Source organism: Odocoileus virginianus, chromosome 1 (genome assembly GCF_023699985.2).
Source record: "Odocoileus virginianus isolate 20LAN1187 ecotype Illinois chromosome 1, Ovbor_1.2, whole genome shotgun sequence".
NCBI classification, from domain to species: domain Eukaryota; kingdom Metazoa; phylum Chordata; class Mammalia; order Artiodactyla; family Cervidae; genus Odocoileus; species Odocoileus virginianus.
Window position 1 is genome coordinate 72,272,340 of NC_069674.1, and position 24,909 is coordinate 72,297,248.

Below are 24,909 nucleotides of genomic sequence, written 5' to 3' on the forward strand. Positions count from 1 at the left end.
AAACCATAGCTTTGGCTATACAGACCTTTGTTGGCAAAATGATGTCTCTGCTTTTGAATATGCTCTCTAGGTTTGTCATAGCTTTTCTTCCAAGGTGTCTTTTAATTTCATGGCTGCAGTCACTGTCCATAGTGATTTTGGAGGCCAAGAAAATAAAATCTTTCACTGTTTCCATTTTTTCCCATCTGCCATGATGTGATGGGACCAGATGCCATGATGTGATCATACTTACACGATAATGATGATAATTTTTTCTGAGTTTTAAATATATTAAACCTGTAATCTTAAAACTGGATTTGCCCCGGACAAAATTATGACACAGCAAGTTAAAGTTACCATTAGTGGTCAAAATGTATTCAGCCCAGGTTTTCCAGTGTCAAGTTGTATACACACTTTACTGCTGTTGACTGCTGGAGTCCTATTGGCTTAGCTGTGGCTGGCAGGAATGAGTGTTTATGCAACTGTGCCAGAGGCACAGGGTTTCTTTCAATCTGACATTCACTGCTGATATCTGCTCTATAACTTCTCCTCCTAGTTGTTGGTCTGTCTGAAGAGTAACTGTCTGCTGAGTTAGACTTCTAGAGTCCTTGCATAGGCTTTTTTACCACTTGGTGGGAGGATGGAATGTTTTCCATATTTTGTAACCAGTCCTCTAATTGATTAATGGGGTATGTAATTAAATACCAAAAATGATAGCTCTCCAGAGAACCCATTATATAATGTAAACACACAAGGTTTACAAGTTGAGGTATTTTAATTATTTTGATGATTTTTTCCCCAAAAGACATTTCTAAGAAATATTGGCATACAGTTCTATTTAAAATTATCTGGAGGTCTGGATTATCTGTCTCAGTTTTTTGATTGGTCTGATACACACACACACATGCCTAGTTTTTGGTATTGGTATACCTATGGAATCACGTAATGGGGAAAAAGCCATGACAAACAGTAGAAGTGGATGTAACCTGAAGGAAGTTAAACTATTAGACTCACTATGATTGTATCTAGAGGCTTCCCTGGTAGCTCAGTGGTAAAGAATTTGCCTGCCAATGCAGGACATGTGGGTTCGATCCCTGGGTCGGGAAGACCCCCTGGAGAAGGAAATCCCACTCCAGCATTCTTGCCTGAAGACTCCCATGGACAGAGGAGCCTGGAAGGCTATAGTCCATAGGGTCGCAAAAGAGCTGGACCCGACTTAGCAACTAAACAACAATGACAATGAATGTATGGAAGACCCCACAATTGCTTAAAATCTAAAAGTATTAAATGTTAGTCTGATCTAATTACATAAGATATAACTAACTAAATTATGAGTAATTTTCTGACTTTGGTGATTATCCATGAAAAATGAGAAATATAGAAAGAAATGTGCTGTGCTTAGGGGCTGTTGTGTGTGACTTTGTGACCCCATGGACAGTAGCCTGCTAGGCTCCTCTGTCCACAGGGATTCTCCAGGCAAGAATAATGAGTGGGTTGCCATGCCCTCCTCCAGGGGATCGTCCCAACCCAAGGATCAAACCCAGGTCTCCCACGTTGCAAGCAGATTTTTTACAGTCTGAGCCACCAGGGAAACCCAAGAATATGGAGTGGGTAGCCTATCCCTTCTCCAGGGGATTTTCCCAACCCAGGAATCAAACTGGGGTCTCCTGCATTGCAGGCAAATTCTTTACCAGCTGAGCTACCAGGAAAGCCTATGGAAAGAAATGTAGTTTAAGCAAAAACAAATACAAAGTAAAACATAGGAAGTGTAATGATACTGAGAACTATTTCCTTTTAGGGTTATAGCTAATGTCCAATTCAATAATTAACTACCAGCCTCAGATCTTTCCTTGAAGAACAGACACCTCAATGATCAAGAAGGTAGGAAGCATTGCTTTTTGATGTGTGAGTCTCTCACCTCTTTGATAGATATTTAAGCAGAGAAGGAGGGTTTGAGTTAAATACTGTTTCGCACATTGGAAATCAGCTTGAAAGCAGTTGAGGACATGGAAGAAGAATCAGAAGATTTAAAACAGGGAAAGGCTCAGAAAGTCATGTCCCCTAGGCCAAGTCTGTCCAGCTGTCTATTTTTGCTAATAAAGTTTTATTGAAACATAGTGACACCCATTCATTTGAAGTGTCATTTATGGTTGTTTTCAACAACAGCAGAATTGAATAGCTGTGACAGATGCCATTTGGCCCCCTAAAATATTTGCTATATGGCTTTTTATGGAGTTTTCCAATATCTAAACTTAGGAAAGTGTTCTTGTTTGATAAATTATGTAAGGAAGTATATTACAGATGAGATCTGGTGTGTCAGATATTTCTCTTCTCTTTCCTTCCATTGAACTACCTTGAATTTCAGATGTAATAGCTTTAAGCAAGGGATAGTCTGATTCAACAATTAAGACAAAATAACACTCATTGGCATGCTGCTGTCCATGGGGTCGTAAAGAGTCGGACAGGACTGAGCGACTAAACTGAACACTTATTGAAAATCTTTTAACATTGACAAAATTAACCAGGAGTTGCAGCTATAGTATTATTAAAATATATGTGTATTTTAATTGATGAGCAATGTAATGGGACTAGAAGCCTTAGAACTATCTAAAAGTGATTTTCCTTTATTTTTGCAATTAGTGATACCTCCAAGTATTTATTTTAATTTTTGCATCTATTGAGTGTCTACATGACCTTAGATACTATGTTAGAAAACTGCATTTGGCAAATGAAGTAAATTCACCTTCACTGGAAATGACTGACTGTGGCACCAAAATTCACTCCAGATGATGGATCAAGACAAGTGTTCATGAAGGAGATGCTCAAGGGCATAAGTACACACATTGTCCTCATCAACACCTCCCCAGTGGAGGGAAAGGCTTGACACTTAGTAAAAGCTCAGTAACGGTTTGACTATTGCTATAAAAACAATTTAGCAATAATATCATTAGTCTGTAACCATTTACCATCTAGATTATTATTGTTAAACAGAATATGATTGGAGGAAACAGATTTAGATCTTGATGGAGAGGGAGAACATCTTTAGTGTTTCAGCCTCTGTTTCTTGGGTATGTAGGTTTTTGTTATTCACCCAAATAACATTAACAACATGATGCAATAGGTAAAAATTTAAAAATTGTCTATCAGAAAAGGGGTTCTGGAAAAGTAACTAGTGTACTTAACTTTTGAAAGTTATTGAATATTACTTGATTTTCCTAAGGAAAGATGTGTGTATAATTGTATCCTTAATAGGGGCTTTATCCTGAATAAAAGGATGCATACAGTGGTAACTCATTATGCTGCAACCTCCAATAGATGAAAGTCCAATTTACAGCAAAACCCTTATGATTTAAAATGAGGCCTTAAAAGACAAATCTAAATTTTATTTCATCCCTCAACTAAAAAATATGGTTGCTTCATTTAACTGACTTTGAAATCTGGTCTAATAGAACATCTCTATTGTACAACTAGTCAGCTCCCAACATTCTGATTGCAAAATGAAGGGCATTTACTTTGATATCTTTAATTATCACTCATTTAGAGGATAGTGTGAAACACACTTTTCCAATTGGTGTTTTAGAATCATGAGTCAAAGGGAAAGTATGACAAATTAGCCAGCTGGAGAGGCAAGAGACAGCTAGCTAGTGCTGCTAGAGTCTTTGTGGGTACTTCAAAGTAAGATGAAAGGGGAATAAAAGGACTGTTAGCCACACATGCACAATAAATGGAACGTTAACACAATTTTACAACACATTAATAACAAGTTAATATCAAACTTAGAGACTTACTCAACATAATAAGTGCCATAAATGGGATCATCGATTTTTTCCCAGCCATATGGAAGCTCTGAAAAATAAAGAGTTGTTTCTTTCAGTAAATAAGTAACAGATAACACTATTTTTAATAAGTAATATAATTTAATTGTACATATATTGCAGAAATAATCTAACAAAGTGGAATAAAGTATTCAGAGTCAGCACCAAATTTAAAATGCACATTGTAGGAACTATAAGAAGCACTGACTTGAAATTAGCACTTAAAACACAGAACTCTTCTCTGCAGATATACTGCTGGGTCTAGCTGTTTATCCCATGCCAAGCAGTAGAATGGCACATCATCATGTTATCACCACTCAAGGCAAAGCAGAAGGCAAATCACTTTCTTGAAAGAGCACACAGCTTTCTCATTTATTTGTATTGTTAAAAGGAGCATTTCAGGATAAAGATCATAATTTCAAAATATATTTTGGAGAATAGCAAATTGTTTCTGATGACTGAAACAAAGACATTACACATTCCCAATTGATATCCCACTATTTGAGATGGTTAGCTTACTGTTCTCTCTCCATGGGTCAGAATTTGAATGCTGCCAATAAACTCTCTGGGTATATTTTTGTATAAAGTTTAAAATTCTAAACATGCTTTCCTTGACAATATGGTTTATATTTTCAATTCTCAACAGCAAATTTTAATAATACACATTAAAATATCAACAATATAATAAAGCTTTCTTTAAGGAAAAACATGTTATTTGAAAACTAGGCTATGTGTTATGACACTGTTTTCAAATATACCAAGTCATTATAATTAATTCCTATACATACAAAGAATATTATGTTTTCCTCACACATATTAATAATATATATAAAACTTGAAACTAAGTAAGATGTATTGACAAACTCTTAATAATATGTTTAAATTACATTTAAAAGTTTTATTATTATAAGTAGTAACATATTTTCACCATAGACAAGCACAGTTATAAAAGGAAAATTAGAATCACCTGCAATTCTGCCATCCAGAGACAAATAATTTTTAGAGAAATTAGATCATATAGTCATATTGTTTTTACAGCCTGGTATTTCTACCTAACAAAATATTGAGAGCATCTTCAACATGAATGAGTGTTACTACACAGTATCACTTTGAAAGTGGCACAGTTGTTGTGTGAGGTGTGGTTAGAGTCTGGTGTAATTCCACCAGTCTTCTGTCATTGAACTTTTGGGACTTTTCAGTTATATGTCACCTGTGTTGGACTTACTAAAGTTACTAAATCTTTCATCATGTTCCTAATAACTTAGCCATGATAAATTCCTAGAGGAGAAATTCCAGGTTAAAGGGCATGCACACTTTTAGAGCTTTTGATAAATCTCTATATCTATCTATATTCACATTTTACTATCCCATTCACAAAAGAAACCAATTTATGACTTCATTGGGAATTTGTGAGTCACTTTGGTTCTCTGTACCATCAAATTAAATACCAGGTCCACAATTCCTCATCCAAAAATTTTTGGACAGAGGGGTTTTGAAATTCATAATTTTTCTGATTTTAGAAGGATAACATGATGCAAAAGCCTTCTATTCTATAACAACCCAAGCAGAGTCTGAGAAAGCACTTAAAAATTTTTAAAGCCATGAATATTCAGGCAGCCCAAATCATGTGATTCTCACTAAGAGGCACAGAAAAGGACCCTTTCAAGTCAGTTACCACTAGTTTGCTGCCAGCATGCCCAGATCAGGTTACCTTTGGCTGCCAAATGAGTTTATAAAAGGCAATTTTTAGAATTTTTGAAATCTGGATATGCAGATAAAATATTATACATTATTATTTAAAAATCAAATTGCTTTTAAATAGCAGTTCATAGTTGATTAATTTTTATTTCTTCATTCTTGGGCTTTTTTTTCCTTTTGTACATTTCTTTGCTTTTTATAAATCAATTCATAAGAGTTTTTTTTAATTTATGAAGAATAACAATCCTTTATCATATATTGCATACATGTTTTTAAGAGTTTAATTTTGTTGAACAGTTTCTTTAACACATGCTTTTTAAAATTTTATTTGGTAAATTCTCAGTGATTTCCTTTATGGTTTCTATTATTGGAGCTTCCCTTAAATACTAAAGATATTTTTCAAGTATTCTTTTTAACTATATAAAATCTAGGCTATGACCTGGCTTAATAATTCTTGGATTAGTAATGGATTAATATAACATACTTGGAGTAGTAATATATAACACCAAATTGTGAAGCACCTTAAGAAATTTTTCTTTCAAATGGTAATAAGAATATTACCGAGTATTTACTATGTCCAGGTACTGATGACTTTCCATGCACCGACTCGTTTTATCTTAACAATCATACAGGATTTAAAAACCCTGTACTTTGGTTCCAGAGGCCTTAGCCAATTCAGATAGCAATTTAGGCACTCTGTTTAATATAGCATAAATGATACTTAATTTAGACTAATGAGAATAACTATCCAGATAGTTTTTATCAAATTTTATCAAATTACTGGAGAATTTGGCTATTAAAAAGAAAAATCCATTTGATAGATATCTACTGAGTGCCTTTTATAAGCAACTAAAGTGAAAGAATATACAGAGGACAATTGATATTATGAATGCATGTGTGTCTGCGTTAGTCGCTCAGTTGTGTCTGACTCTATAGTCATGGACTATAGCCCGCCAGGCTTCTCTGTCCATGCAATTCTCCAGGCAAGAGTACTGGAGTGGATTGCCATTCCCTTCTCCATAGGAACTTCCAAACCCAGGGATCGAACCCTGGTCTCCTGCATCACAGGCAGATGCTTTACCGTTTGAGCCACAGGAAGCCCTGGTATTATGAATATTTATTATTAATATGGCTGAATACATGGATTCACACATACAATAGGTTTAATATCACCCCATGTGTATAAAAATAAGTAAAAGAATCACATTTACTAATATTTAGAGTAAAAGTCCAACATGGTTAGTTTTATGTATACTAGTCCTACTTCTTAAAGCTGCTGTCAAATGGAAACATTTCAAAGTCAGATTAAAAAAAAACTTTTATAGTATAAAACCATTCCTTCAGATATTCCTTATTTTTGGCTCCTTTTTTGGTTCTTTTTTGGCAGGGGGTAAATTACTAACTCTCAGTTATGTATCCCCAAAGTATAGAGTTCACTGATTCTTTATCTTTGTGGATTTACAATGCCAAAGGTTCTGAGAACAATTCCTTGGTATTATTTCCCATTTTCCATCATGAAGTAGTCATCAGGAGTTAGGGGGAAAATCTGGTTTGCATTTCATAAGATAATAATATAATTTATTTGCTTATGTCATATTTCCAAAATAGATTATTAATCCTAAACAAAATTATATGCTATAAAGATTTATATTTTAAGATGAACTATTAAGTGGTCCTTGACTCACAGTTTGAAACAAAATGATACACTGTACCTGTAACTTGTTACAAAGAGCTGTCGCTCATTTCATTTATAATGCCTGCAAAGGACTGATGGATGGGTGTTACAAGAAACAAGTAATAGAATACATACATTGGTTCATTTGTAAATATGACAGAATGAAGTATAAAAATTTACAACCAATGTATAAAATGGTGTGGGTGTGTGTATGTACATATACATGAATGTACATGTGTATGCATATACGTATATGTATGTGCATGCATGTGTGCACACAAAGATATTCTTTCCGAAAAGCAAAGAAAGGTCTAGGCTAAAATGCTAACAAAAAAACTACAAGCTTTTTTCATTTATAAGAAGACAAGTCATAATAATAAGAAGTAATAATTGTTATAATGACAACAATAATAATAAGATTATTAACTGAGAAGTATACATTTATATGATGAAAACTTAAGAATCATCTTTCATTGTGAAAAGTAAGTTATTTGGAATTGAATTAGTTTTTTTTAAAAAAGACTACTTTTTGTTAAAATTAAGGGAACAAATGACAAAAAGAATTTCCAATTTTGTACTATTTGCCCTACCAAACAAGCATGCAGCTTGGAGCTCTTGGGTCCTGGGTTATTTAGAATGCTGTATCTAATAATATCTGACAAATTTACAGATGATTAAGGTCACACTAATGAAAGAATAACATATACTATGCAACAGAGAAAAATAAACACTTGAGATCAGCAAGGTTAATGCTGCATTAAGAACTGTTGTAACTGAGATTTTCTTCAGGCCATGGAACTATGGAGAAAATTCAGTGATTAGGTATTCTTATAGTAATCCACTCTGTAAATGTCTGTGCAAATGTCTAGGTTAACTTGCCGTCAGTCACATAAGCTTTGTAAAACTACAATAGAATAAAAAATTAAAGAGGCATCTAGTTCTGTGTGGTTTTTGCCACAGCTATCATGTTATACTTTTTATTTACTTGCTTTTCCCAGTTCTTGTTTATTTATCACTTATTTGTTAAGTCCATTTTCATTGCAGAAAACTGAGACTCCTTTATGTTAGCTCAAAAACACACTTTTCATGGTAGAGATGAACTTATTTGTAAAAGCAGAAATAGAGTCCTAAATGTAGAGAACCAACTTTCGGTTAACAAGGCAGGAAAGAAGTGGGATGAATTGGGAGATTGGGACTGCTGTATATATACCACTATGGATAACAAGGTAACTAATGAGAACACGCCATAGGGCACAGGGAACTCTTCTCAATGCTCTGTGGTGACCTAAATGGGAAGGGAATCTAAAAAAGAGTGGATATGTGTATACGCATAACTGAATCACATTGCTCTGCAGAAAGAAACTAACACAACATTGTAAAGCAATTATGTGTGTGTGCTAAGTCACTTCAGTCATGTCTGACTGTGACCCAATGGACTGTAGCCCGTCAGGCGCCTCTGTCCATGGGGATTTGCCAGGCAAGGATACTGGAGTGGGTTGCCATGCCTTCCTCCAGGGGATCTTCCCGACCCAGGGACTGAACTTGCGTCTCTTATATCTCCTGCACAGGTAGGTGTGTTCTTTACTACTACAGCCACCTGGGAAGCCCAAAGCAATTATACTCCAATAGAAATTAATTTTAAAAAATAAAACATTTTTCAGGCTACAATTGGGAAACTTGTAGAATCCAAGGATAGTATTCCCTATGGAAATGGGACCCAAATACTGAAAAGCTTTAAGAAACACTATCTCACTACTTTGATTCTCTATCACCTCCCCCACCATCTCCCTAATTCATTAATCCAATAAATCCAAGTCACTTAGCCTGGAAGATCACTGTAATGGTTGTTCTCAGGTCAAGAATTCACTTATATAGTAATCAGGTATAGCTGGGGGAGTGTTTCCCTTTTGGAGATACAGAGCCACATTTGACAAATTCAAATGGAGGAACATTCTAGAAAATAACTGGCCGATACTCTTCAAAAGTGTCAAGGTCATGAAATAGAAACACGATTGAGGTACCATCACAATGTACGGAGACTATGGAGATACAAAGACTAAATGTAGAATAGGGTCTGGATTGGGTCGTGGACCAGAAAGTGGACATTAGTGAGACAACTAGAAAAAGCTAAATAAGGTGAGGACTAGTACCAGTCTGAGCTTAGTCGCTTAGTCATGTATGACTCTTTGCAGCCCCATGGACTGTAGCCTGCCAGGCTCTTCTGTCCAGGGGAGTTTTCAGGCAAGAATAACGGAGTGGGTTGCCATGCCCTCCTCCAGAGGATATTCCCGACCCAGGTCTCCCGCTTTGCAGGCGGATTCTGTACCATCTGAGTCGCCAGGGTAGCCCAAGAATACTCAAGTGGGCAACCTAACCCTTCTCCGGGGGTCTTCCTGACCTGGGAGTAGAACTGGGGTGGATTCTTCAACAGCTGAGCCACCAGGGAACTGGTGTCTATAAATGTTAATTTCCTGACTTCAATAATTGTACTTATGAGAGATTTCACTACTAGGGCAAGTGAGGTGAAAGGTACACAGAAACGCTTTGTACTATTTTTTCCTGCTATTTCTGAAATCTAAAATACTTTCAAAATTAAAAAAAGCTATTTCAGCCACTCTCACTATTGATTAGATGACTTCTATTCATACTTTATGAATATTCAACCATATACATATAACACTGAATTAATTTGGATGGCATTAAATTTTTAAACAAAGTGAGAATATAATATTTTTGCATTTGTGGTCTACTTTTATCTTGGGTTTTTATAGACATTTTCAAGAAAGTAACTTTCAATTTGGCTATTTTTCATTTTTTTTTCTTCCTATTGCCTATCACTGGAAAAACTAGGTAAATATTAACACCACGTTCACATCTAAGGGTTACTGCACCTTGAATCCTAGAGATGCAAATTCAGTAAAATAAGTTCAAAATTTGCAGTCAGGTTTTGTTCATCTCCTGGGAGGCAGAATCTTGTAAGGGTCATAGCATAGGTTATGCTAATTCATAAGGATTGTATGAAGGCCCATCCTGGTGGGCAGCTTACAAAACCAGGAAGGTAGACCAATTTAGAAAACATACTAAGTACTAAGACTTTGGAGACAGGAACAAGGGCCAGAATGTGGGCCTATTTCCTTCAGTCATAAATTATTTTAATTGGATTTGGCTTTTTTGAAAAGTTGAGGCTCTTGCTATTGTGGTTTAGAGGTGATGACATCACAAGAGAACAGAGAAATGTACAAAATTTCCCCAGGTAGAAAACTGCACACTCCAGTAATAGCTAATATTCATATTAAAATCTTTTTCCTATATTTTTATTAGATTTTTGCCATACACATAGTATATCAATTAGGAAATATAACTAAGTTTTCCTGGAAAAGTCACATAACTTTTGTTCCCAAGGAGTATAATTATAAACATAAATTTTGAAAACATTCTCGTTTTAAACAAAATCCATAAAGGAATGATACATTAATCACAAATTCATTTCCCTATATAGAGTTGAGGATGTATCCTTCTAGATCTTTTTGCTCCTCTTTACCAGATAATTTTATTCCATTCAGTGATAAAAATGAACAAATAAAGCAACAAACTAGAGTCTAAAAATGAAAATAGAAATTGGTTCTTTATGTTCTCTTTTTCATCTTTCTCAGAGAATGTTTACAACACACAACCCAGTTAATATTGTGGAACTATAGGCTAGGGAATCTTCATTTGTAGGGTTGAGTATAGGACAGGTGTTTTTTAACCATTTTTACAATGGAAATGAGAACTAGCTGATTTGCATTTTACAGCACTGGCATTTAATTCATGTTTTCATGTGGTTTCATGATAGTAACTTTTAATTTGGCTACTTTTGGCTTCAACCTGAGTATTTCATTATCCCAGTATTATAAAGTATTATAATCGATTTTAAATGTACTGACCACAATTTCATGGGATTGTTGATAAAACATACAATGGCACAAATAAATTCCAAATAAATCCATTCATTAATGTATCTTACCACATTGAGTACAAAATGTGTAAGCTTCAGATTCCCCTGGTGGACCAGTGGTTAAGAATTTGCTTTCCAATATGGTGGATATGACTGGATCCCTGGTTGAGGAAGTAAGCTCCCACATGCCATGAGGTAACTAAGCCTATGCCACACCTAGAGAGCCCATACGCCACGCTGAAAAGCCCCTATATCACAACTGCTGATCCCACATGCTCTGGAGACTGCACAGTGCAAGAAAGAGACTACGTGCCACAAGGACAGATCCCACAGGCAGCAAGGAAGATCCGTGCACCACAACTAAGATTTGATAAATAAATAAACAGACATAAATAAATAGTCATATAAGCCATAAACAAGCCAAATAAGTAGCCATATATAAGTAAAGGAAATACATTTTCATCTTAGTTCAGAGTTTCAAAGAACAGCAAGGAAAGATAAGAAAGTCTTCGTAAGTGACCAATGCAAAGAAATAGAGGAAAACAACAGAATGGGAAAGGCTAGAGATCTCTTCAAGAAAATTAGAGAGACCAAGGGAACATTTCATGCAAAGATGGGATAAACAATAAAGGACAGAAATAGTATGGACCAAACAGAAGCAGAAAATATCAAGAAGAGGTGGCTAGAATACACAGAACTATACAAAAAAGGTCTTAATGATCCATAGGCATGATGGTGTGTTCACTCACCTGGTGCTGGACATCCTAGAGTGTGAGGTCGGATGAGCCTTGGGAAGCATCATGACAAACAAAGCTAGCGGAGATGATAGAATTCCAGTGGAGCTATCTCAAACCCTGAAAGATGATGCTGTGAAAGTGCTGCACTCAACATGCCAGCAAATTTAGAAAACTCTGCAGTGGCCCCAGGACTGGAAAAGGTCAGTTTTCTTTAGAATCCCAAAGAAAGGCAATGCCAAAGAGTGTTCAAACTACCGCACAACTGCACTCATCTCACATGCTAGCAAAGGAATGCTCAAAATTCTCTAAGCGAGGCTTCAACAGTACATGAACTGAGAACTTCCAGATGTTCAAGTTGGATTTAGAAAAGGCAGAGAAACCAGAGATCAAATTGCCAACATCCGTTGCATCATAGAAAAAGCAAGAGAATTCCAGAAAAAGATCTACTTCTGCTTCATTGACTACACTAAAGTCTTTGTGTCGATCACAACAAACTGTAGAAAATTCTTCAAGACATGGGAACACCAGATCACCTCACTTGACTCCTGAGAAATCTGCATGAAGGTCAAGATCAACAGTTAGAACCAGACATGGAACAATGGAGTGGTCCCAAATTGGGAAAGGAGAATGTCGAGGCTGTATATTATCACCCTGCTTACTTAACTTATATGTACATATATTTTGCAAAATGCTGAGCTGGATGAAGCACACGCTGGAATGAAGATTGCCAGGAAAAATATCAATAATATCAGATATGCAGATGACACCACACTTATGGCAGAAAGTGAAGAGAAACTAAAGAGACTCTTGAGGAAAGTGAAAGAGGAGAGTGAAAAAGTTGGCTTAAAACTCAATGTTCAGAAAACTAAGATCATGGCATCTGGTCCTTCATGGCAAGTAGATGGGGAAACAATGGAACAGTCACAGACTTTATTTTTTGGGGCTCCAAAATCACTGCAGATGGTGACTTCAGCCATGAAATTAAAAGATGCTTGTTCCTGGGGAAAAAAGTATGACAAACTTAGACAACATATTAAAAAGCAGAGCCGACAAAGGTTAATCTAGTGAAAGCTATGGTTTTTCCAGTAGTCATGTATGGATATGAGAGTTGAACAATAAAGAAAGCTGAGTGTTGAAGAATTAATGCTTTTGAACTGTGGTATTGGAGAAGACTCTTGAGAGTCCCTTGGACTGCAAGGAGATCCAACCAGTCCATCCTAAAGGAAATCAGTCCTGAATTTTCATTGGAAGGACTGATGCTGAAGCTGAAGCTCCAATACTTTGGCCACCTGACGCAAAAAACTAACTCATTAGAAAAGACCTTCATGCTGGAAAAGATTGAAGGCAGGAGGAGAAGGGGATGACAGAGGATGAGATGGTTGGATGGCATCACCAACTGGATGGACATGAGTTTGAGCAAGCTCCGGGAGTTGGTGGTGGACAGGGAAGTCTGGCATTCTGCAGTCCATGGGGTCGCAAAGTGTTGGACACAACTGAGTGACTGAACTGACTGATTTTTGAAAAATAAAATGTATAAGCTGTTCCTAACAGATACTATATAAACAAATGTATTCTCAATAATGTTGTGGATATTCAGGGTCCCTTTTCTACCTGGAAAAAGGCTACCATATATAGATGTAAACTTTGCAATGCTAACTTAAAGATGGCAGAGTAACCTATTTAGGTGACAGAATTGGTGGCAGAAAGGCATGACCCAAAAAGGGATTCTATCTGGTAAAGATTCAGAAAGAGTTATATATGGTTCAAGTTTGCAAGTTGCACTAGAAGGTGAAAAAGTGATGAATATAGTAGGTGGGCATTAAAAAAAAATTTCCCAGAGCTCTGAAGTCCATAATGAAGGATTTTAGAAACAACAATATGTTAGGACTTCAAAATACATATATCCAGTATCCTCTTAATTTCTTTCAGTTCAGTCACTCATGAAATTTAGAAAATTTATAAAATTAGAATTTTATAAATCTTAATTTCTTTAAGTCTATATTAATCCATCTGTTTATCTATCTATTTTTGGTCACCATTCACATAAAATTCTTTATGAACACATGCTGGTCTCTTATAATGTAAAGGTTGCTATCTAAATTTTAATCTATCCACTTGGAAAGTAATAAATATCCAGTAAGAGAATAATACAACCATGCAGAGCCCATATCCACAATATAATTGTTGTTGTTGTTCACTTGCTAAGTTGTTTCTGACTCTTTGCAACCCCATGGACTGTAGCCCACCAGGCTCCTCTGATCATGGGGTTTCCCAGGCAAGAATACTGGAGTGGGTTACCATTTCCTTCTCCAGGGGATCTTCCTGGATCAGGAATTGAACCTGTGTCTCCTGTATTGGCAGGCAGATTCTTTACCTCCAAGCCACCAGGGAAGCCCACAACATAATTAGGAGAAAGAAAATGCTATGAACTTGAAAAGGTACATGTAAGTAGAGACACACCACCAATGCACCAGAGCCAATTCAAGAGCTCGTTCTGGATGAGAAAGTCGGGTGGAGAGTGCAGCAAAAAAGAGAGGGAGAGGAAGCTCAGGGATGGGAAGACAGGGCAAAGTCACCCTCAGAAAGACAAATTCCTGTCCTAAATTGGAAAATGCTAACAGGCCTCGTTGATCAGAACACAGCTACTGGGAAATTGAAGAAAGGGAGTTTGAAAGTGAGAAGAATGAGAGATGGAGTCCTAGGAAGGTACTTCTTAAGAAGAAGAGGGAAACGAAGTCAATAGCGGAAATGGCCCTTGGAAATTTGGTTATGATAGAAAAAAAATGTGGTAGAAGTTGTGTTTGCAAAAACAAACAAAAAAAGAATCATATGATCATAAGACATATCAACTATCATCTCTGCAAAGAAAAGATGTCATCTACTAAAAAATTAGTATTTCACAAAATAAACAGAAGAGGGTGCTCATGAACTAAGAATGTAGTAATCCACCAAAATCTTTTATTTTTGTTTATATAAAATTGTTATTGCTGGTCCAGGAAAAAAATAAAAATACAAAGTAGATAATATTCCTACAAAGTTGCCATGGAAAATGAAAGTGAAAAGTGAAAGTGAAAGTCACTCAGTCATGTCCAATTCTTTGTGATCCCATGGACTGTCCATGGAATTCTCCAGGCCAGAATACTGGAGTGGGTAGCCTTTCCCTTCTCCAGGGGATCTTCCCAAACCAGGGATTGCACCCAGGTCTCTTGCATTGCAGACAGATTCTTTACCAGCCGAGCCACAAGGGGAGCCCAAGTTGCCATACAAAATCAGAAATGAGAGTCAAAGCAATATGTCTAATAAAAATCACTATCCTTCCTAAAACATAAACAAAAACACAAATGAGAAAATTGTAATGAAATCTCAAGATATTTTCAAACAAACATTTATAACAATAAGACAACATTTTGAATTAGAAATTTAAAGGTTCTGACCAGAAATGGATAAAGAACAGAAAGATACTAATGAGTTGATTAAAATAGAATACAAAGTAAGAAAAAGAATCTTTGAAATTAAAACTAAATTACCGGGTGCCCAAGAGAGAATCAAGCCAATCAGAAATAAAATAAGGACCACTGAGAAAAGACACAGTGATAGCTAAGAAAACAAAACAAGATAAAATAAATGGTAAAAAGAATCAGAATGAACTCACTAATATAGAAGACAGGCAAAGATAATCCAGTAAATGTATAATTGGAATACATAAAGGATAAAATAATAGAAGTAATACTTTAAACTATAATCCAGAAGAATTTCCAGAAATAAAATTACTACATATGTCTCTCTATTGATCACTGTCCCAGAACAGTCAATTGTAAGATATCAACTAGCTATTGGACTTCAGATATAGAGGAAAACTGGATAAAAGATAAGTTCCTTAAAATAAAAAAAATCAAGTTAATTTTACATCTCACGAGTAATATACATAGCTAGACAACAGTGAAGCAGCATTTTTAAGGAGTCTCAAAGAATGAGTGAACCAAGGATTTTAAATCCAGCCAATCAAAAATATTAAAATGTGCACACATATAAGTACACACATACACATGCAATGGGTTTATGATATGCAAGAACTCAAGGAATACTTCATTAGAGAATCCTTCCAGAGATGCCTACTTATCTTAATCAAATCAAACAATTCAACCAAGAGATGACTAGAGCAAGGACTAATAGTATTATCTAAGATATTTAATTGTGGATCTAAGTGTAGAACAAAGGTGGGAGTAAGGATGTTAGAATAATACGTATATTTTAGTCACTCAGTCAAGTCCAATTCTCTGCGACCCCATGGGCTGTGGCCCACCAGGCTCCTCTGTCCATGGGGATTCTCCAGGCAAGAATACTGGAGTGGGTAGCCATTCCCTTCTCCGGGAGAGCTTGCCAACCAAGGGATTGAAGCTGTGTCTTCTGCAGTGTAGGCAGATTCTTTACCATGTGAGCCATCAGAATAATACGAAACTATTACATGTTTAGATATTATTTAAATAAAGCAATTAAAAAAGAATATTAAAAAGGAGAGAATGACCAATGGTCTCACTGATGCTTCGGTAATAGATAGGAGTCACAGAATACCATTTAAAGCTAACAAAAGAACAAGGGCCTTATAAAAGATATCAGTATAGAGGCAAACATTAGAACACAAATACAGGCTTGTTTTAAATACCAAAAGAAAGAAACAAATAGCTCCCCCTCCAAAAAAAAAAAAAAAGACTATATAGACAAACACAGCCAGTATAACATGATATGGTCAATAAATATAACATAAAACAGTATGACAGAGTGAAAACTAATGAATGCAATTTGCTTTTCTTGTTTGTATTTTCTAATTAGCTCATAAAGAAAGGCTAAAAAGAAAGGTTGGGCAAAGACATGCCAGACAAATGGAAGAAAAAAAAAAAAAGGAAGCAGCGATTACAGACCTGTTACCAGGGTTGAAGTCAAAGCATTAACCAGCATAAGAAACCCAATTTTATAACAGCAAAGGTCACAACTCATAATGAAAGCACACTAGTTTCAACATCTGCATGGCAAATAATACAAATTGTCTTCATAAAATAGTAATTACAGGAGTTGCAAAGAAAACTAGAAATACACTAACAACAAATACTTAAGACTACTCCAGTTTAAGTTAGGTCAAAATTGACAATATTACAGATAAATAAGAGCTAAATACAGCAAAATTAATTAGGTAAATCTTTTGGTTCTCTCATCTTTTTTTCTATTTAAACCCCAGTAAGAGAATATATATTCTTGTCAACTACACATGGGTCATTCCCCACAACTGTCTATATGTTAGACTACAAAAATCTTAAATTCTACAAAGCAGAAATAACACAAACAATAATCTTTGACCCTAATGCAATAAAATGTATACATTAATGTGTCAGAAAGGAAATGTAAACTTAAATTGCAGAATTTCTAAAAGTGATGAGAGTGAAAACAGTAGCAAAATCTGTAGAAAAGAAACAGTGATCAGAGGAAATTTTATAATGTGTGTGTAAATATACACACACACATATATACACATACACATACATACAAATATATATAGAATAACAGAAATAAAAGTGAATTCCCAACTCAAAAAGCTAGAAAAAGTAATCCCTCCAGGAAAAAAGAAATAAAACAAAATATAAAAAAAGGACTATAAATGATAAAATATAAAAAAAGGACTATAAATGATAAAAGCAAAACTTCATGTAGTTGAAAATGGAAAAATAGTAATACTAACTGAAGTGCTGTTTCTTTTAAAAATCAGCAAAATAATCTACTTTAGTATTCACATAGAACAAAGTAAAAGAGTGACAAAAAGGAAGCAATCTAAACACAAGTCTGCACAAACCTATGCTAAAAAAATTGAAAATCTAAATTAAATGGATAATTTCTTAGAAAAATATAATTTATGAAAAGTGGTCCCAGAGAAAAATAATATGAGTACTAATGGTTATCTATAAATTGAGTGTGAATAAAGGCTGTATTAACCTGACTCAAACTTGACAAATCTGACTATACAAAAGCATAAAAGAATCTCTGTGCAATCCAAAACACCATAATCAATACTAAAAGATAAATAATAAATGAAGAAAAAATAGTTGTAACATAGTGAAAACTCATGGATTTTTGGTAAAAATGTAAATTGGTACAATCACTAAGGGAAATAGTCTGGAGAGTCCTCAGGAGACTAAAGATTGAGCTATTGCAGGTTCCAGCAATTCCATTTCTGAGTATTTGCCTGAAGAAAGTGAAAACATTAATTCAAAAAGTTATAGGCACCACTATATTCATTGCAGCACTATTTAAAATAATCAAGATATGGAAACAACCTGTGTCCATCAACTTGATAGAAAAATGTTTAAGAGTTAGGAAAATGTATAAACAAATGTCCTTTGTACATGAAAAGATGCCCAACTTCCTTTAACAAATTAACACTATATTGAGATACAATTTCTCACCTATTAAATCGGCAAAAATTCAAAAGATTGGCAACACATTCTGCAAGCAAGATTGTGCAGGAATTGCACTCCTCCCCTACAATACTGGTGGATGGGCAGTATCATGCAACTCCTATTGAGAGGAATTTGGCAGTAACTAACACAACCAGACATACTTTACTCTTTGACTCAACAATCTCTAAGAAATTTTTGTAAAGTTTCATCTTTAACAACGCACAGAATCAAACACAGAAGGTTATTTCTTGTAGTATTATTTTACTAGCAAACTCTGAAAATAACCTAAATATCCAAGCAAGATGACTGGTTCATGGTACACACACCCACAATGTAGTACTATATAACAGTGAAATTAATGAGGGGAATCTCTATAATGTAATACATGGTGGCTTGTGGAATGTATTGCTAAATAAAAAGATTTCCATGCTTTTGGGAAAAGGTACACCAGAAGGTGAACCACCAACTAAAGAAACTGTTTAACTGTAAGAGATGGGCATAGATAAAGTTGAAGGGATAAGAAAAAGAAAGACATTGTTGAGAAAAGTTCTTTGTAGTCCATGTCAAGGTTTCTTTATTATTTTTTAATGTGAAAAAAACCCTCAAATTAAATACAAACAAAAAGCAAATGACCCTAATTGTATATGAAATTGCTAATCACTCAGAAAAACTCAAATTTTAGAGAAATTATAGACTAATATTTCATTGTGCAAAGACCCAGAAGGTAAACAAACGTATTTATAATGTCACACAATTGGCATGCTTTCTTTACAGGAATCATTAGGATACTGGTTTCTGGGTCTCAAGGTTAATTTATATCAGTTCTTATACCTTCTGTATTGGGAAATCCAATAGGACTGGAGTTTAGGGGCATCATGATAAAAAAAAAAAACCTGCAATAACTAAGTTTCAAGAGTATGGGCAAACATTAATCTCTGACTTATGGGTAGACTAGAATTTAATAATTCAGAGGGGAAGGCACAGATATCTGGAGAGGGTGGGTTTGATCAAAGTCTTTCCAAGTGACACTTGGTCTTAGGCTGACAGTGATTTTAGAGAACTAATACCATAGGCTTCTGTGAAAAGGACCGTCGGGCATTATGGAGGCTGCACAGGTGGGTTCCATTCACTCTGGAACTCTGCCATCCCAGATAATCCTAACAGCCTTGGTGCCATTATAGACACTGGGCATTTGGAATGTAAAGTCACTGCAGCAGGGAACCTATAAAAATCTGGAAAATGAAAACAGATATTTTTTGCGGCAGTAGAACGGAGGAGCCTGGCAGGCTACAGTCCATGGGGTCGCAAAGAATCAGACATGACTGAGCGACTAAGCACACACACACACAGGAATCTACCCAAGTTTTGCTGCCTTTGTGGGAGCAAGAATGAGATTTTGCTTCAAGATGCAAGGTCTTGACAGAGATAGAGCAGTACCTAAATCTTGGTCTGTGGGCTTGTTAAGAGGGAAAGCTTGCAGAAGGAGTCGGATCCAGGGTAGGAGGCTGGAGACTGAAAAGCTTCTTCCTCCTTAGGTTGTCCTATGCCCCCAGTAAAAAGAAGTCAGCCCAATCTACAGGTTTCTCAGTGCAGCACCTCCAGCTGGGGAGGTCAGGTGGGGGCAATGACTAAGAGTTAAGCAGCTCATAACATGCTCTTCTGTAATGCACAGTGTCTATATTTTATTTATTGACTCAAAGTAAGTATTGATAAATAATGAAAATTTTAAAAATTGTTTAACCATCACTTTCCATGGAGTCAAGATGAAGACCTGGATAGGTTATTAGAAAGAAAAACTTTAAAAAATTGCTTTAATTCCTACTTTGCCTTATCAATGGAGATCTTAAAGATTTAGGAGAAATGACTGAGATAAATGGCCACATCTTGCCATGGTTTTGATGGCTGTTGTGACTGCTGTTTTCTGATGCCCCCAAAATGATAGTTTTTCAGTAGTCTATTTGATTTTGTGGTTGAAAAGGTTCTTTTTTTTTCTTTTCATTTATTTTTATTAGTTGGAGGCTAGTTACTTCACAATATTTCAGTGGGTTTTGTCATATACTGACATGAACCAGCCATGGAGTTACATGTATTCCCCATCCCGGTCCCCCCTCCCACCTCCCTCTCCACCTGATTCCTCTGGGTCTTCCCAGTGCACCAGGCCCGAGCACTTGTCTCATGCATCCCACCTGGGCTGGTGATCTGTTTCACTATAGATAATATACATGCTGTTCTTTCGAAACATCCCACCCTCGCCTTCTCCCACAGAGTCCAAAAGTCTGTTCTGTACATCTGTGTCTCTTTTTCTGTTTTGCATATAGGGTTATCACTACCATTTTTCTAAATTCCATATATATGTGTTAGTATGCTGTAATGTTCTTTATCTTTCTGGCTTGCTTCACTCTGTATAATGGGCTCCAGTTTCATCCATCTCATTAGAACTGATTCAAATGAATTCTTTTTTAACGGCTGAGTAATATTCCATGGTGTATATGTACCACAGCTTCCTTATCTTGATGAGATCTGGATATATTAGATTAAGAGAAATTTCAAATTATCACTGATGGTATTACTTAATATATCTCTGATAATGTAACACATTTATGAACCTCTTTCATTATTCAAGAAAATTTAATGCTTATCTGCTTTGAGGGAGGCAAGAAACTAGGTTGTGAGGCTATAGGGATATGTCTCAACATCCATGGAGCTGATGGCTTCAGGCAAAGCCAGTCTTTAAACAAATATTTTCACTAATTATTAATTCATTATAATTTATCATATACGCTACTAGGAGAAGTATGTGCATATCTTACTCTACCTAAAGCCTCAGGTGATTTTTGAAAAGCTTGGAATCATAGGATGTTACATTTCATGGGTATAATTCATTATGACTGATTTAAATAATCCTAATGCAACAAGTCATCAACACATTTGTCAATTGGGTATTCTGGGAAGAATTCATACAATAGATGTCATTGCTCTAGCAGAGCAGTCTTTTTAAATTTAATGAATTGGCTATATACAAGAACATTCTACTGTTTAAAATCTCTAGAGACAACTAACTATTGAACATCAATACAGTAAGGACTTGGAAAAAGGAAATTTAAAATTTACCTTTGTCTAGTATATTAGATGAGCTGAATTCTATGTAGGAATATGCCCTAATTTCATTTTCTACTTAATATGCAGCCCCAGAACAATGTTTAATTAAAATGCCACTCTGACCAGTGAAATAATTCAGACTGAGCACAAACCCAGGGCTGCTAACTAAAATATGCAGAAAGACACGCCAGCTCTGCATGATGGTACTGTCTGAAGCATCTCCCACAACAGTGGGGGTAAGAAGCATCATGACAGTTCTACATGCCATTAAGCACTAACATAAATTTTGTTTTTTCCATGACACTCATGGGTTCTACAAGGCGTTCATGCCTTATAGACAAGTAAGCTAGACATCTGCCAAACTGGGGTGACACAGTATTGCCATAGATGTTCCACCTTACCTGGTTTGCCAAGCTCTGTGTTTTTTTGGAGAACAAAAAATCAGTTCATGGACATTTTTGAAAAGCACACTTGAAAAGAAAAATCAATAAAATACTAATTTCAATGTCTTTTGGGGAAAGAAAGGAAGCATGATACCTTCCATATTTTCTCTCTGTGTTGTAGAATGCTTTTAAATATTAACAGAATAGGCAGCCTGACCAAGCCCATAGTGCTCTGATTTATACTTGTTCTAGGTAGAGAAAATATGTAATTCTCAGCAGTACTTATCACAGATAAATCACAGAATGTCAAAGGTAATGAGACTTGAAACATAAAGCAGGGAAATACTTTTTCTGTGACATAAGAAGAGGAGGTTGACTCTTCAGTATGTGACTGAAACAATAAGATGTCTGATTTCCTGTTTTGAATTAAACTAAGGCACTAATGCTGCCGATTAAAATTTAATGACAGAAATGCCAAAATATAGACATTAAATTATATTTATATAGCCAGATGTGTGCGTAGGATTGTCCAAATGCTCCTTACCAAAATGATTTCTTATTGAAACTATTTTAGCTGTATCCTCTAGCAGAGATGTTGGAATCACACCCTCCACCCCGACCCCTGCCATCTTGGCAGTATAGTGTAGAGAATGGTAACTTGAGAGGACATAAGCATCTATACATTTGAGGGATGTGAATGGTACAAATGTCACAAGTACACCTTCAGCTAGGTTGAAATGAATTGTGAATCATAATAATACTGCAAGTATTAAAAAAAGCAACAAAGTGTCTATTAATATACACTGTGCTGGCATCAGAGGCCTTCACTTCAAATACAGCATTTTACTCAGAGAGGGAAGGGGTACAGTTTTGGAACAAATATTGAATTTCCTGACCTCCCCACACAAAAGGCAATGACTTCTATCAGTAAGCTTCCAGAACAAAATAGGGCAGAATATTTTTTTCCAGTAGTTTGGGTGCTGTGATGTATACAAATCTTTACCTATCCAGGTTTGTCCCATCTTCGCAGTGTTCTCAGGTGGAAGGACTGGATTAAATATAAGAAACAGAGAAGCAAAATCGCTTCCTAATGAAACATAAAATCCTGCGTGATAGAAAATGTGGTAGTGAGGTATGCTATAGTAACATTAAAAAAAAGTAGAGGATTTGGAATGAAGAGCATGAACTACATTACTGCTTTGTTTCCTGGTAGAAGGAAACAAAGGAACACGGAAAACGGCTGAGGGTGAAATTTCCTAATGTTGTCCACAGTAAGTGAAACTGCAAAATATAAAAAGGCCTGGAATAGAAAACACGATGCCTGCTGTGTCTGCAAGGTATTGAGATGCCTAAAACATGGGGGGAATTCTTGGAGAGCACTTCAACTCAGTGAAAAATATTACCCGTATAAAGCTGTCAAAATCTGTCTCCGTTTGGGTTACTTGGCATGTAAAGAGCCAGTCAATCCCACAAATTAGGCTGCCCTGCAGGCGTTTCTAACTCACGTGCCAGGCTTTCAGGAAACATTAAAGGTCCAAGTGGAGCTATGATTTGTACCCATGGTAACAACTGGACTGTGTGTAAATCATGTGAGCAGTGACAATGTGCTATGATGTAGGACTTAATCACTTTTGTAAGATTCTACATGTAAAAATTCAAACTATTCAATAGCAGTGGTATGTGCAGACAAAATACACAGGGAGTTCTAGAGGGCCACATGGTCTAGAGAAGGGAACCACGTAATTTCTAACCTGTAATGTCCTTTAGAGGCAAAAAACACTGAAAATACTTATTTGTTCACAGAGCATCAGTCGTTAAAACATTATTTTATGATAACTGGGTCAAGGTGTTAGGCCACATTTCATATGTAGCCTGAGATTCTCTAAAATTTTCAGAATCAACTCTGATATACACAGGGCATAAGTACAGAGAGCAAGTATAAGCAGTCATGTATTTTAGGAGATTTAGGCCTGGTCAAATGGTACTATAAATTATAGTACCATATAGAGAAAGGGTCAAGAACCAATGAGTGACTTCCATGTTACAAGGCTGGGAATAGGACTTGTTGGTGCAATGCCCTGGGAGAAAGGATTCAGGGTGGAGAGTTCTTGGAGCTCTAGACAAAGGCAAGGACCTAACCTGAGCAGGTATAAGCCTTCCTGGGCTTCCCTGGGGGCTCAGAGAGTAACATATATGTCTGCAGTACAGGAGACCCTGGTTTGATCCATGGGTTGGGAAGAATCCCTGGAGAAGAAAATGGCTGCAGACACCAGTTTTCTTGCCTGGAAAATTCTGTGGACAGAGGAGCCTGGTGAGCTACAGTCCACACGGTTGCAGAGAATCAGACATGACTGAGTGACTAACATTTTCACTTTTTCCAAGGCATCCTGCAGCAGAGAACAGCAGGCCCACCAGAGACCTGCCCTTGTTGCCATAGAGATACATGTTCATCTACTACCTTGGATCCAAGAGGAGAGGAGAGACCTACTGGGGAAAAAAAAAATTGATAGGAAATCTGAACTTAATATTAACAGGCTATTGCCACCCTGCCATCTCCCAAATAAATGTTTTGAATTAAAAGGGACAAGAAAAACAAACAAACAAAAAAAGACCACCTTTAAATTTCTTCACCCTCCATCAACAATAATGAAGGTGACAATGCAAATGAGATTAGTTACATAAAATCAAAATAAAAATCTTTTCTTATATATGAGTTGTAGTTTACAAATACAAACCTTGCTATGTTAGCACTAAACTAAAATCATATGTCAATATTTAAGCAAATATATTTGACAGAATTACTGTAGGCTTTGGAATTTGAATTTTGGGTTTTCTTGGATAAACCTCAGTTTCTTTATCCTGCATGATGTCATAAGGAATAGAAATGTAGAGTGCCTGAACTGCTTGGTGCTCAATAAATGTTAGGTTTTACTGTGACTGCTCTCGATGTTGCTGTTTCTCTGTCATCATCATCAGTAGTAACTATAATAGTAGTGATGGTGGGACTCAATGGAGTAGTGATGGGTCCATATTTAGAGTGTGTGGCGGGTAAAAAATCATTAGCCTTTTTGCCTCAAAATTATTTGAAGAAGATTTTTCAAAATTATTTGAAGTATGGGAAAGAACTTATAAAACTGGGT

General features: G+C 36.0%; 1 protein-coding gene across 16 annotated transcripts in view; it reads right to left on the reverse strand.

Annotated features, from left to right (window-relative positions):
• Positions 1-24,909, reverse strand: part of MAGI2 (membrane associated guanylate kinase, WW and PDZ domain containing 2) — a 1,406,842-nt gene that overhangs the window by 353,735 nt on the left and 1,028,198 nt on the right. For all 16 annotated transcript variants that reach the window (XM_020903091.2, XM_020903019.2, XM_070469808.1 and 13 more), the window contains one exon: positions 3,768-3,825. In XM_020903091.2, the coding sequence (XP_020758750.2) occupies positions 3,768-3,825 (58 nt within the window). The remainder of the gene's footprint in view (positions 1-3,767; positions 3,826-24,909) is intronic.